Raw genomic sequence first — 14338 nt, 5'->3', positions numbered from 1 at the left:
GTTTCGTTGTTCGCGCATGCGCAGACGGTCAAAATGACATCATGCGCATGCACGGAAGCGGCAAAACGCGACCCACGCATGCGCTGTCGCGTCTTACGTTCTGTTCAGGATGCGAACAGGGCTCTGGAACAGATCTCATTTGCATCCCGAGGTACCACTGTACCTCACATTGGGGATGGCGGGGAGGCCAAGGCTTTTGATGCTCTTTGAAAACTCGTTCCTCCCAGGATGGGGGTTGTCACGGGGATCCAGATCGTAGAGGAACTCTGGTCACGTCAACAGAGAGTCTCATCCGACCACTTTTAACAAACCAGACCCAACACATCCAAGATCACATATATTAGTTGCTGGAAACTATTGGAAGTCCAAGGGTGCTTTTGTGCTTGGGGCCTGCATGTACAAGATGCTGGACTAGATAGGCCATTGGCCTGATCCAGCAAAGCGATTGTGTTAAACTAATCCAGGGGGCTCATTCCCTATTTTGTGACTATCCTCCTTCAGTGCTATAGGGAAGAGAGGGCTAAAATTATGGGAAGGGCTTGTGACTTTAATTATCCGCCCCCCAATCTTTTACTGGTTTTAAACAGGCATGGGGAAGGAAATGGGTACTTGTGGGTTTCATTAAGCTACCCACATACACACCCTTTGGCTAGTTTTGCCCTAGCCAGCACTGTTTTTCACATCTTGATTTTTTTAGAAAATATTGGTTGCATTTCATAGTTTCTTGTTTTTACTACTTCACAAATCAGCTGGAGGCCTTGACTGACGGGTGGTGCAAAAGTGGCCTAATAAAACAATCTCCTATAATCAGAGTCACTATAATCTGCTACTAACATCTGAAGTCACGCCTAGCATTGAAGAGTCACAGGACCTAAGACGTGCCTGGTTGCTGAATCAGGCCAAAGGGATTGGGGGCGGGGGGGGGTTATAGTCCAGCAACCTGTTCTCACAGTGGCCAACCAAATCCCTTGGACCTGAACACAACAGTGCTCAAGATCCCCAGCGTACTGCCTCCAATACTAGGGGACAGTATATAGTTCTCAGTCCACCTATAAAACGTGCTTTGAAAGGCAAGGGGAGAAAAAAACATCAACCAGGACTCCCAAGTAAAACCAGGTGAAAGACGTCTGGGTTTGCTTGGGGGAAAGCTGTTGATGCCCATACTCCAGAAAAGACTGGAGTCTGGGGGGGCCATGATAGTCAAAACATTCCTTGCTGTCACATCTAATCCCAAAGAAGCTGTTTCTTATTATCCACGGTCCAGAAAACTGAACAAGTACTCCTGGCTCACGAACACTGTGCTTATTCAGGAGGTCCCTGGTGTCCACGTTGCATAACCCCCACAGCAAGCAACGCTTCAGAATCTGGCTTCCAGTCAAATAATTGTAGAGTTGGAAGGGATCCGATGGTCATCTAGTCCAACCCCCTGCAATATTTCGCCCAGCATGGGGCTTGAACCCACAACCATGAGATTAAGAGTCTCATGGTCTACCAACTGAGCTGTCATCATCATCCCCATCGTCATTATTACATATTTATCTATCCCCTGCTTTCCCCCCTGTAGCTTCTTTCCAGAGCACAAGCTCTCTCTGATAGACAGTAAAGTATACATGTAGCCAGGATCAAAGTGCCTGCAAGGATTTGAAAGCCCCAGGGTCCAGAAGGAAGGAGCCCACCCTCAACATCAAGGATGGAGGACACCCTGTAGTCCTCACTATGTTTTTTGGACTTGGGCTCCCAGCAGCCCCAAGCTACCATGGCCAATGGACAGGGATGATGGGAGTTGCAGTACAGCAGCATTCAGAGATGCACAGGCGCTCCCCAACCCTGAAACACATCTATTTACAGTGGTACCTCTGGTTAAGAACTTAATTCGTCCCGGAGGTCCGTTCTTAACCTGAAACCGTTCTTAACCTGAGGTACCACTTTAGCTAGTGGGGCCTCCCACTGCCGCCGCACAATTTCTGTTCTCATCCTGAAGTAAAGTTCTTAACCCAACATGCTACTTCTGGGTTAGCGGAGTCTGTAACCCGAAGCATTTGTAACCCGAGGTGCCACTGTATTGTCCTTATATCCCATCTTTTCCCTCAGAGGACACATACATGGTTCTCCCAGCTATCCACATTTCACCCCCACAACAACAGTAAAAATCTGTGTGCATGATTGCTGTTTTTCAAAGGCTTTGATTTTTATCTGTTATGCTGGGGAAGTCTGGCTCTTCGAAACATACTTCTTGTTCCTCAAAGAAGACGGAAGCCCTGCAGCAGCTCTAAAGGAACTCAGAAGTCGCAGACTTAGCAAAGAGATAACATATATTTTAAGACCTTAAAAGAAAATTCAGAGGTCTGAGTTCACTTCATTCCTCCGCGACCCAAGTCAACCCAGGAGACCAGCACCATTCGCATTTAACTACCAGAGAAACCCTATGACTCCTGGTTCTGTAAGACACCCTTGAAACGCCCCCTTGAAAAGGGGGTCCCCGATTTATTTAGCTGTTTGCTGCCTTCAGCCCCTCCCCCCCCCCTCACGTCCTTGCGGAACAAGCACAGGACGCTTTTCCCTACTCGACCTGCAGGAATCTGAACTTTCCTCTACTTCTTACCTAAAGGGACCCAGGCGTCCGGCCTCCGCTCACATCTTCCTTTTCAAAGCAAAATGGACCCAGGAGTCCGGGTGCTAACTCTCTTCCTCTTTTACAAATTAAGGGGACCCAGGCGTCCGGCTTCTACTCTACCCATCTTTTTTATAGAGACCCAGGCGTCCGACTCTGTACTCTCCCCCCCCCACCTTTTTTTAAAAGGGACCCAGGAGACCGACCTCTACTCTCCCTCCTTCTTTCAAAAGCAAAAGGGACCCAGGCGTCCGGGTGCTAACTCTCTTCCTCTTTTACAAATTAAAGGGACCCAGGCGTCCGGCTTCTATTCTACCCATCTTTTTTATAGAGACCCAGGCGTCCGACTCTGTACTCCCCCCCCCACACCTTTTTTTAAAAGGGACCCAGGAGACCGACCTCTACTCTCCCTCCTTCTTTCAAAAGCAAAAGGGACCCAGGCGTCCAGCAGATTCTACTCTCCGCTTTCCCCCCACCCAGTTTCTAAAAGGGACCCAGGCGTCCGGCCTCAGCTCTCAGCCTCTTTAAAACAAGAGCGACCCAGGCGTCCTGCTCTTCTTCCTCCCCCCCGCCCACCGCCAAGAACCCAGGCGTCCGGGCCCCTTCCCCCGCCACTCACCGAGGAGCCCCCTCTAGAAAGCGGCGCTGGGAAGTGCAAGCCGGCAGGAGCAGCAGAACCGAGCAGGGCCTTCCCTTCGCGCAGGGAGAGAGAAAGAGAAAGGGAGGGGAGAAGGGGGCGGAGCTAGAGGAGGGAGGAATCTACCACTGAGAGACGCGGGGGAGTAGCAAACGGCATCCCCTCCGCCGTCCCCGTTCATGGCACGGCGGGCGCTCCCAACGCGCCTCTCAATCTTCCTCTCCCCCTCTATATGCGCGCGTAATGGTACATCCCTTCCTGCTCGGAGTCGAAGGGAGGCAGACTTTAAAGGGACGGCGCATGCGCAGGTGGGGAGGAGTGGATTCTCAGAAGGCCAATTAGTCGGACCTTTTGCAAGGGGAACCAGACTGCAAGTTTTGTTTTAGGTTAAAGTATTGATGACGCCTTCTTTTTGGAACAGAAGCAGCAGGAAAATGTGCATTAAAAAAAAAGCAGCAAGGGTGCCAAACTGACCAGCCTGACTGGTCCAAAAGTCCCTTCTGAAGGCTTAATAATAATAATAACAATAATATCACCACTGACTCATTAGGGGTGGAGTTTACTTTCAGGAGAATGCAAAACCCATTTCTTTGTCTCTAATGGAGGTTAGCCTCACCGTGAAACAGGCGAAGCCCCCAGGGAGAGGGCTGCTGACATTTCCTCACATTTCCAGAACTTCAATCAGCAGGAGAATTTATTAAGGTTATGGGGTTGCTTTTATATAAGTAATTATATAAAATTCTATGCTAATAATATGTAACATGACTCATCGTAATCTTGATTATTTTAATTATATGGTGGCACCATTGTGTGCAATGTTTTACAGCCTGATGCGCTCTTGAACCAAGCTCATCCAGGGCCAGCTGAAGCAGCCCTGCACACTCTGAGAGAAGTTGTCTTTACTGTGACTCTCCCAGGGAGCGAGTCCTCACACTCAAGGTGGCTTCTAGCGTACCTCTGAAGTAACTTTCCCCCTTTATTCCTGTTCCAAGAATATAAGAAGAGCCCAACTGGATCAGGCCAATGGCCCATCTAGTCCAGCATCCTGTTCTCACAGATGCTCTAAAGTGCTAACTAATAGTTCAGTAGATAAAACCCCACAAGCAAGACCTGAGCGCAAGAGCCCTCTCCCTTCCCACAGCTTCCAGCAACTGGAATCCAGAAGCATTTCTGCCTCCTGTGTGGAGGCGATCTGTAGCCATCATGGCTTGTAGAAGAAGAAGAAGAGTTTGGATTTGATATCCCGCTTTATCACTACCCGAAGGAGTCTCAAAGCGGCTAACATTCTCCTTTCCCTTCCTCCCCCACAACAAACACTCTGTGAGGTGAGTAAGGCTGAGAGACTTCAGAGAAGTGTGACTGGCCCAAGGTCACCCAACCGCTGCATGTGGAGGAGCGGAGACACGAACCCGGTTCCCCAGATTACGAGACTACCGCTCTTAACCACTACACCACACTAGCTCTCTCTTGTAGCTGTGGATAGCCTCCCTCTCCACAAATTTGTCCAATCTTCCTTTGAGGCAATCCAGATTGGTTGCACCATATTTTGTTGTTGTTTGATACTGATTAATCAATCAATCAAGCTCTCCCCTCCCTCCTCTTTTTTCAGGTATCCTGTTGGAGCTTATCAGGATAAGCGTAGAAGAGACAGCAGAGCTAGTCTGCCCAGAATTAGATGTTTTGCCTCAATACAAATCAAACCCAGTGTGTCACATTTTGAACCTGGCATAAACACCTCTAAAGGTACGTGGGTGGCTATGGCAAATGTGTCTGCGGATATCCTCATTCACCAGGGCCAACTTTATCCTTGTTCTTACAGTGGCCAGCCAGATGATTGTGGGAAATCACCAAGCACACTCTCCTCTTCCTGTGGTTTTCAGTAACAGAAGCATTTGATGCCTCCCACAATGGAGCCAAAACATAGCCATTATTGTGTCTAGGAGCTAATTGATAGCCTTACCCTCCAAGGCCACTGGCCATGCTGGTTAGGGATGATGGGAGTTGGAGTCCAGTAATATCTGGCTGGCCTCAGGTTACCCACCTCTGGTCTACGTTGATGGGCAGCAGCTCTCAGGGTTTCAGGCAGGAATCTTTACCAGCCCTACCTGGAGATGCCATTAGGAATTGAACATGGGATCTTCCGTTTGCGAGACAGGTACTTAACCAATCAGTTGGCTTCCTTCTGTTCAAATCTAAACCACACTCAGCAGCTATTCCCATGGAAAAGCATTTATTCTAAGCAAAGGATTCTGCTGCTTCCATTTTCAGCCCACTTCCATAAAATAAAATAAAAAGATCCCCAGAAATCCATGGGACTAGCTGTCAAATAATCACGTTTGGGAGTGTGAGGGGGGTACATTTTTGTCCCTAGAGGCTCAACTGTCTTCTGTGGCCAGAAGAGCCTTTCGCCAGCTTTGTGTTGTTCACAAGCTGCAGCCATTCCTGGGCAGGGATAGCCTGACCACTGTAGTACCACTGGATAACCTCGAGACTGGATTACTGTAATGCACTCTGTGTGGGGCTGCCCTTGGGCCTGGTTCAAAAGTTCCTGCTGGTGCAGAATGTGGCGGCCAGCTGGCTAACAGCATGCAACGCCTTTGTTAAAACAGCTGCACTGGCTGCTCATTTACCACTGATCCAAGTTCAAGGTCATTGTATTGCAGTCCACTCTTGGCTTACACTGGGGTTATGTTCCAGGGATAGAGCCTGAAGCTAGAATCGGATACAGTGGTACCTCGGGTTACATACGCTTCAGGTTACATATGCTTCAGGTTACAGACTCCGCTAACCCAGAAATATTACCTTCGGGTTAAGAACAGTTTCAGGTTAAAAACAGACCTCCAGAACGAATTAAGTTCTTAACCAGAGGTACCACTGTATAGTCAAAACAACCCTTAAAAACCATAAGAAGCACAGCACTTAACTTACCACACTCCCCCAGGTGAGTGTGATAGTGGGTAAGATTACTGACAGTCCCCCCCTCCCCCCCCCCAAGCATGTAAAGCTGTAATTGCACAAGTTAAATGCATGTAAATTGTGAGTCGGCTGTAATTTACAGAGCCCTGAACTACTTGGGTCCAGGGAACAAGGGACTGTATTAATCCTTATATCACAGCTCGATCGCTGAGATCATCTATAAGAGCACCACTGGTCATTCCCTGGGTTGGCGAGACTCATTTGACAACAACAAGGAGCTGAGCCTTTAGTGTCATCAGCCCAGTCTTGCAGAATGCTCTGCCACTAGAGATTTAGTAAGTGGCTTCTGTGCCAACTTTTAAACACCTCCTGAAACCTTTTCTAACCTGTCAGGCTTATGATAGGCAATTGTCGACACATCTTTCCACAAAGCCAGCTGATTTCTGATTTCAGCTTTCCGATACAGTTTTTCTGGTGTGGTTCCATGCCCAGTTGTTGTATACAGTGGTACCTCGGGTTAAATACTTAATTCGTTCCGGAGGTCCGTTCTTCACCTGAAACTGTTCTTAACCTGAAGCACCACTTTAGCTAATGGGGCCTCCTGCTGCTGCCACACCGCCGGAACCCGCTGTACAGCAGTACCCCTGTACTGCTCTGATTTTGGTGAGGGTTGAGAACCACTAACCTGTTCTGAAGTTGGAAATGAAAGTTCTTTCAAGAAATCCCAGTGATAGTTCTTTCTTGCGCAACCCAGCTGACGTAAACGTTGTAAAGTCCACACGGAAAAAGTGCCACTGGATGAATGATGAACTTGATGTCTCCGAGCTGGCTTTGCCCCTTGCTCTGGATCTCAATACACAGCTTTGCCTTGGAGTTTCTTATTTATCCTAAGCCTCTTCCTGCTAGATTCAGCCTGTGCCAGAGGTCAGTTGCGGAAATGGGTGGAGGGATGGAGGAGGAGGGTGGAAACTGATTGGCTGGCAGAGCTGGCTTCGTCCCAATGGGGAAGGCTCTCCAAAATTGGAAAGGTGGCAGACTTTTCAATGAACCATACCACAGGCAACAGTGTGCAACCCTTTGCTGGTGGAATGTGGTAATTCATGCCTATTTGCTTCCGGGCCAGATTGCCCTGTTGCCACAGAGTCATGTTGCAAGAGACATCACTTTGTAACATAGAATAACAATGGCCAGAGTTTTGTTTGTAAGTTTAGGCTGGTTATGGAAGCTGGAGACACATAGGCATGTCTTGCTCTGAGCTAGACCCAAAGCTGACTGTGGGGCTTCCCCAGAAACCTTATAGGGAGGCCAGATCTTTCAGGGTGTTAATGCTGTGAGCCCATCCATCCTATGCTCAGGTGGTATAGATGTGTAAATAAAACCATATATCCAAAAGACACCACAGTCTCCATTGACCTTCATTCCAAGGAAGCCAAGCTCAAGGACCCCAAAGTCTCTCACCAGGTGCATGCACTTGAGAAAAGTGCTCCAGATATCAGGGAGAGGTGTGTGAGTGACATTACAGGCCCTAGCCAGTAGGTCCCTATCACAGCCAACTTTTCCTAGTGTTTAGTGTGGAGACTTGTAGGGTCAGTTTTTCAGAGTTCACCCTAGGAGAGAAAAAAAGGTGCATTTTCTCCAAACCAGTTCCACTGTGCTAAAAGAAAAAGAAAAAGTGACATTTGTCTTCATTGAGATCACATGGCTTTCAAACTTCTGATCTTTGGGCACTAGCGGGGAGAGATGTAGTGCTGCCTAGGGCTGTGTAGAAACCAAAAAAGATTGTGATTTTAAAATGGATAGTGCAATTTGTGAGTTTGGACCTGTCACACCAAAATTGGACAAAGTCACTGCAAAGTTATATTTCAGCCCGCCATCTTGATTCATCAGCATTATCACCATCACAACTTTATTATTTATACCCCGCTCATCTGGCTTTCCCCAGCCATTCAAAATGGCTCCCGGTATCCAAACATCAATGAACATGGCTAGACCACTTCAGGAACCCTCGTGCTGAGTTTGATGATAATACCGTATATCGTGAAGCAGCCAAACCTATGCCAAAAAAGTCACAGCCAAGCCACACTGGGGTCCGCCATTTTGATTCAAAATACTGCCCGGCATCCAAACAGTCATGCCAAAGTGATGTTTGGGTTTGCTAACTTGATTCAAAATGGCGTCTGGTGGCCAAACATCAACAACAACTGCTACCCCCACCTTGGGAACCCCATACCCTCCAACATTCTTCAGATGAAAATAGGGGCATTGCTCAGTCCCCCCACTCCAACTGATCTTCTCATTCCACCCCAGCATTTCCTATCCAAAGAAGTGTGAATGTCAGCACCATTCCACCAACAGAACATGCCGTCCACCGTCCTGAAAAAAAATCTTAAACCCTATTTTATTCTTTGGTAGACTTGCAAAACACATACACACCAATAAATAAATTTTAGAAAGGGGCGAGATTAGATGTGGATGCATAAATATATTTTTTTAATAAGAAAAAGTCAAGACATTTTGCGTTCCACTCCGCTCCCCCTTTCTTCCCACCCAGGGTGACCCTTCCCTCTGCCCACCTGTCACACAGGGTTGGGTCTTAGTGGCCGCAGCCTCTCCTCCTCCTCCTCCTCCGCTCTCCAGGAGCAGCTATGAGCTGCCCAAGGGAGGAAGTCAGCAGCAGCGCTCATAGGGAGGCCACAGGATGCTCCCTCGCTGCTGCTGCCACCGCTGCTCAGGACAAATGCCGGCTCATCCTCCTCTCCAAGCTTGGCAGTGGCAGCACTGGCGGGGAAAACAGGGAGGTTCTGGGATCAAATCAGAAGGCAGGATGGCTTTGGTAATTCCGGAACTGTCCCTGGAAAGGTATGGAGGGTATGGAACCCTTGTGCCGAGTTTAGTGACAATATTTTGAGATGGACAGATAGATAGATAAACCCCTTTCCAACATTTGTTGCTCTTAATTACGCCACCCAACCCAACTATGTGATGCAAAAATATTCTGGTGCTTATTTTGGAATGACTATTCCCAAATTTTGTGCTGGAGGACATCAGTGTCACAAGAAGTGCCCTTTCCAAGCATGTCAGAAAGCAAGCTGACTCACATTCTGTAAATAAACCTGCCAGCTTGCTTGCATAGTAAAAGCATAGCGTGCTTTGCTTGCTTGTTTTCATTTATTTGACTTGTACATAGAGTTCCTCTCTCTCTCTCTCTCTTACACACACACACACGACAGAAAATCAACCCACACAGCCTAGTTAATCCACTGCTGCAGAAGGTTAAAGGTAGAGGGACCCTTGACCATTAGGTCCAGTCGCGGACGACTCTGGGGTTGCAGTGCTCATCTCACTTTATTGGCTGAGGGAGCCAGTGTACAGCTTCCGGGTCATGTGGCCAGCATGACTGAGCTGCTTCTGGCAAACCAGAGCAGCGCACGGAAATGCTGTTTACCTTCTCGCCAGAGCAGTACCTATTTATCTACTTTTACTTCGTGCTTTCGAACTGCTAGGTTGGCAGGAGCTGGGACAGAGCAACGGGAGCTCACCAGGTTGTGGGTATTCGAACCACTGACCTTCTGATCGGCAAGCCCTAGGCTCAGTGGTTTAACCCACAGCGCCACCCACTAACCACTATTAAATGTGATGAACTATTTGTAGCAACATAAAACTTGGAGGGACCGAAGGTCTGTTGCATCCATCCAAGCATAGGATTCTGTGCCAAGGCTAGACATAACCCACTCCAGGTTACCAGATGTGGCAGCTGACACCACATAAAAGCCCCAGCGAGTCTATCTTGCTTTGAGGAGCTTCCAGTCTCCTTCCGCTGCATTGCCTGAAGTATCAAGGATGCACCTATTACTCGCTTTGGCCACTTTCCCACAAGTGTTGAGCTGCATTTTTAGGCAACAGCCTCTTGTTTGTTCATTCGTTGTCTCTCTCTCTTTCTCTCTCAACGTTTAACAAAATGTACATATGTATTACCAGACCTATATTTTAGACATCCTAAGATGCTCATCAAAAATACAGGAAAAAACAAGTGACATTAAAAAAAATTATAATATGAAATAAAACCAGTAATTATAAAACACTAAAATAATGGATCAAGGTTGCAGGCTAAAATTACATGCCTGCATAGGCATTCTGGAGCAAAATATCTGGAACAAATTAGGCGCCTGCCTAACATCAATGAGCAAGGAGTTCCAAAGTGTAGCTGCCGCTGCCCTGAATCACTGATTTATTGCAAGTTTAGAATGACTATTATTTGGCACTTGTAAAAGACACAGGCAAAGGGCTCTGTGATGGCCTGGGATTCCGATTCGGAGGATGAAACAGAGGAATCCCAGCCTGCACAAGAGTCCCCGCCTCCAGGGCCGGCTGAACTGGGGCAAGGCCTAGATGCTGAAGAACCTGCACCTGTGGCAGTGCATCAGGAGCTGGCCCCAGGTGAAACCCTTCTGGCCCCAGAGAGGCTTGACGACTCAGTGGCCACAGGTGAGCCTCCTCCAGGGCCCAGTAACCCTTCGGCCTCTCCTGATCTGCAGAGGCTTAGGGCAGAGAGGCGAAGGGAACTGGTTGCCCCCAGGAGGAGTGCTCGCCTTAAGGCCAGAGGAGGCGGGGCTCCTGGGGGCCGGGACCACCCCTGGCCTTAGAAGAGGAGAAAAGCCCAGTCAGCCCGGCCCCAGGTTGCGGGAGCAACGTCGTTGTTGGCTTCGGACCTTCCTGTGTTCCTGATCCCTGCTCGGCCTCCTGTTCCTGACTATCCGGTACTCCTGTTCCCTGCTCGGCTTCCTGTTCCTGACTATCCGGTACTCCTGTTCCCTGCTCGGCCTCCTGTTCCCGACCATCCGGTGTTCCTGTTCCCTGCACAGCCTCCTGTTCCAGCGTACCTGTTCCCCGCCCGGCTCTCTGCCTCGGACCTTGCCCCTCGTCGTGTGGACTCTGCTACACCCAAGGTACCTTACCCCCGGGACCAGCACAGTTTGCTCCCGCCACACCCGCACTCCCCCTTCGTAGGGGTGCGTTCGGGAAGAGCCAGAGGCCATGGCTGAACAGGCGGCTACACTGGTGGCTTTGGCCCAGGAGAACCAGGCCTTGATTCACACCGTGCAGCAGCTCAACGACGCGGTTGTGGCACTTCAGCAACGCTTGGAAGCCCTACCGGCTCCTGGGGCCGACGCCCCGGCTCCGGGCAAGTACCCAGTGGCTTTGCCTGAGAAATTTGATGGAGCCCCGGCCAGCTTTCCCATGTTCCTGGCCCAGGCCAAGCTGTATATTCAGGGGCGAGCCCGGAACTTTCCTGACGACCGCACCAAGGTGCACTTTTTGATTAGTTTGTTAAAGGACCAGGCGGCCAAGTGGGCGTTGCCGCTACTCAGGCAAGACTCCCCCTTGCTGGCAGACTATACGGGGTTTTGCAATCGTTTGGAGGCCGCGTTCGGCAACCCCCAGAAAGAGAGTCAAGCCAACCGGGCGATTCGGCGTTTGAAACAGGGCAAGTCCACGGTGGCCACATATACCACGGAGTTTCGGCTGTTGGCACAGGACTTGACCTGGAATGACTCGGCACTGCGGGACCAGTATCTCGAAGGGCTTTCGGACGAGGTACTGGACCAGTTGGCCACAATGGAACGCCCCACCACGCTGGACACTCTCATTCAACGGAGTCTACAAATAGACGACCGGTTGGAGGATCGTCGTCAGGCCCGGGGTCGCCGACACTCCCAGTTCACGGCACCAGCTTTTTCCGGCAGCCCCACGGTCACAACTGATTTAACGGAGGAGCCTATGCAGCTCGGGGCAGTGCGGCCACGCCTTTCCCCCGCAGAGAAGGCGCGGCGTCGGGAGGGAAATCTCTGTCTTTACTGTGGCGGAAGTGGACACTTCGCTCGGTCCTGCCCTGAGAAACGCCAGCCGCAGGGAAACCGCCAACCCCAGTAGCTGATGGCCCTAGCTACCGGGGGTCCCAAACCGTACAGAATGGGCCCGCACCAATGGACTTGCAACATCTTATGGTTTCGGTACGTTTATACCCTCCAGGGGGGCCCTGGATCCTCACCCATGCTTTGGTAGATTCAGGGGCAACCCGCTCCTATATGGACGCTGCTTTTGCCACCCATTATCAGGTGCCACTTCGGAACAAGCCAGTACCGATCCAGGTGGAAGCGATTGATGGACGACTTCTGCGTTCAGGTGCTGTTACTCAGGAGACCCAGCCCCTGGTCCTGTGTCTCCAGCAGCACCGGGAGTTGCGAACTTTGGACATTGCTTCTATGCCCCGCTTCCCCCTGGTGCTCGGGATGGACTGGCTGGAAGCCCACAACGTTCAGATTGACTGGGTCAAACGGACCGTGCACTTCCCAGACCCATGTTCCCATGCTCAATCCGGAACGCTGGCGGCCGCGCCCTCAGAGGAGGCAGCACCCACGCTCCCAGCCGTGTACCAAGACTACCAGGACGTGTTCGAGGAACGGGGGGCAGACCAGCTGCCGCCGCATCGGCCTTTTGACTGCGGCATAGACCTCCAACCCGGAGCGCCTTTACCAGTGAGTCGCTTATATTCCCTAACAGAGCCAGAGCGCGAGGCTTTGCAGGACTTCTTGCGCAAGAACCTGGAGCGTGGGTTCATTAGGCCTTCCACCTCACCTACCGCGGCACCAGTGCTTTTCGTTAAGAAGAAATGTGGGGAACTCCGCCCTTGCCATGATTACCGAGCCCTGAACAAAATTACCGTCCCAGACCGGTACCCCTTACCCCTTATCTCGGAGCTGCTGGAGCGGGTGCAAGGGGCACAGGTGTTCACCAAGCTGGACCTCCGAGGGGCCTACAACTTGATTCGGATCCGAGCCGGGGATGAGTGGAAGACAGCGTTTGGGACCCGGTACGGGCAGTTCGAATATTTGGTTATGCCTTTCGGTTTGTGCAACGCGCCTGCTGTGTTCCAACGCTACATCAACCACGTGTTTCAGGACTTGTTAGACAAGTACGTGGTGGTGTATTTGGATGACATACTGATTTACTCCCGTGACCCGGCTCACCATGAGGGACATGTCCGGTCCGTGCTGCAGCGCTTGCGTGAGCACCGTTTGTACGCAAAGCTCAGCAAGTGCGAGTTCCATCAGCGGACTGTGGACTTCCTTGGTCACCGGCTCTCTCCAGATGGGGTGCAAATGGACCCGGGGAAGGTGACAGCGGTTCGAGAATGGGCGGCACCCCGGAACCGCAAGGACCTACAGCGTTTCCTGGGGTTCGCCAATTACTACCGGACCTTCATCGCTGATTATGCTCATCGCACCACCCCGTTGACCCGGCTACTGCGCCCAAAGACGCCGTTTTCCTGGGACAAGGAGGCAGAGGAGGCGTTTCAGGGGTTGAAGGCCTGTTTCCAGAGGGCACCAATCTTACAACATCCTGACCCCTCTCGACCTTTTGTGGTGGAGACCGACGCCTCCAGTACGGCTCTCGGTGCCGTCTTGTCTCAACAGATTGGGCCTGAAGCGCCACTCTTACCCTGTGCCTTCTATTCCCGCCAGCTCCTACCAGCGGAGCGTAACTATACTGTGTGGGAGCGGGAACTACTGGCCATCAAGGTAGCCTTTGAGGTCTGGCGCCACCATCTTGAGGGGGCACGACACCCGGTGGAGGTGAGAACCGACCACCGGAACCTGGAGTACCTCCAGACCACCCGCAAGCTGAACCAAAGACAGATCCGGTGGGCGTTGTTCTTTTCCCGGTTCCAGTTCCGGATCCGCTACATCCCTAGCTCTCAGAATCAGAAGGCGGATGCCCTGTCCCGGAAACCTGAAGACAACGCAGACACGGTACAGCAAGCAGAACCCACCACGATCCTACCTCCGGCTGCATTCCTGGCCACCCAGGAGGCGCAGCCACTGCAGGTTCGGGTGCGGGAACAGCAGCGGGTCGACGCTTGGGCCCAGGATCGGCTCCGGGAGCTGGCTGAAGGGTCCAGCCCACAGTATCCGGGACTGGTCCTGCATCAGGGCCTTCTGCTGCATCACGGTCGTCTGTACATCCCGCCAGGGCCACTACGGCTGGAGGTTCTCCGGATGGCCCATGATGCCCCAGCAGCGGGGCACTTTGGACGGTATCGGACCACCCATCTGGTCAGTCGAGAGTTTTGGTGGCCCCGCCTGAAGGCTGACGTGGCTCGCTACGTTGCTGGT

The 14338-nt window shown here is 51.1% G+C and overlaps 2 protein-coding genes across 4 annotated transcripts in view; one reads left to right on the top strand and one right to left on the bottom strand.

The window, feature by feature from the left end:
• The window catches only part of POR (cytochrome p450 oxidoreductase), a 47708-nt gene extending 40606 nt beyond the window's left edge, over positions 1–7102 (bottom strand). The window contains exon 1 of one of the 3 annotated variants that reach the window (XM_083479280.1): positions 6850–7102. Coding sequence is in view for 1 of the 3 variants with exons in the window: in XM_083479278.1 (XP_083335404.1) it covers positions 5209–5228 (20 nt within the window). In the remaining 2 variants the exon portion in view is untranslated. Of the gene's footprint in view, positions 1–3230; positions 3448–5208; positions 5244–6849 lie in introns of those variants that run through there. The other 2 variants (XM_083479278.1, XM_083479279.1) reach the window with 2 other exon arrangements.
• A 1666-nt stretch (positions 7103–8768) lies between these two features.
• Positions 8769–14338, top strand: part of LOC310695202 (uncharacterized protein) — a 42873-nt gene continuing 37303 nt past the window's right edge. Inside the window, exon 1 of the mRNA XM_083479289.1 lies at positions 8769–9023. The gene's annotated coding sequence lies outside the window, so the exon portion shown is untranslated. The remainder of the gene's footprint in view (positions 9024–14338) is intronic.

This window comes from Podarcis liolepis (assembly GCF_965112155.1).
Source record: "Podarcis liolepis genome assembly, chromosome: 16".
Classification (NCBI taxonomy): domain Eukaryota; kingdom Metazoa; phylum Chordata; class Lepidosauria; order Squamata; family Lacertidae; genus Podarcis; species Podarcis liolepis.
This window is presented reverse-complemented; position numbering and strand designations above follow the sequence as displayed.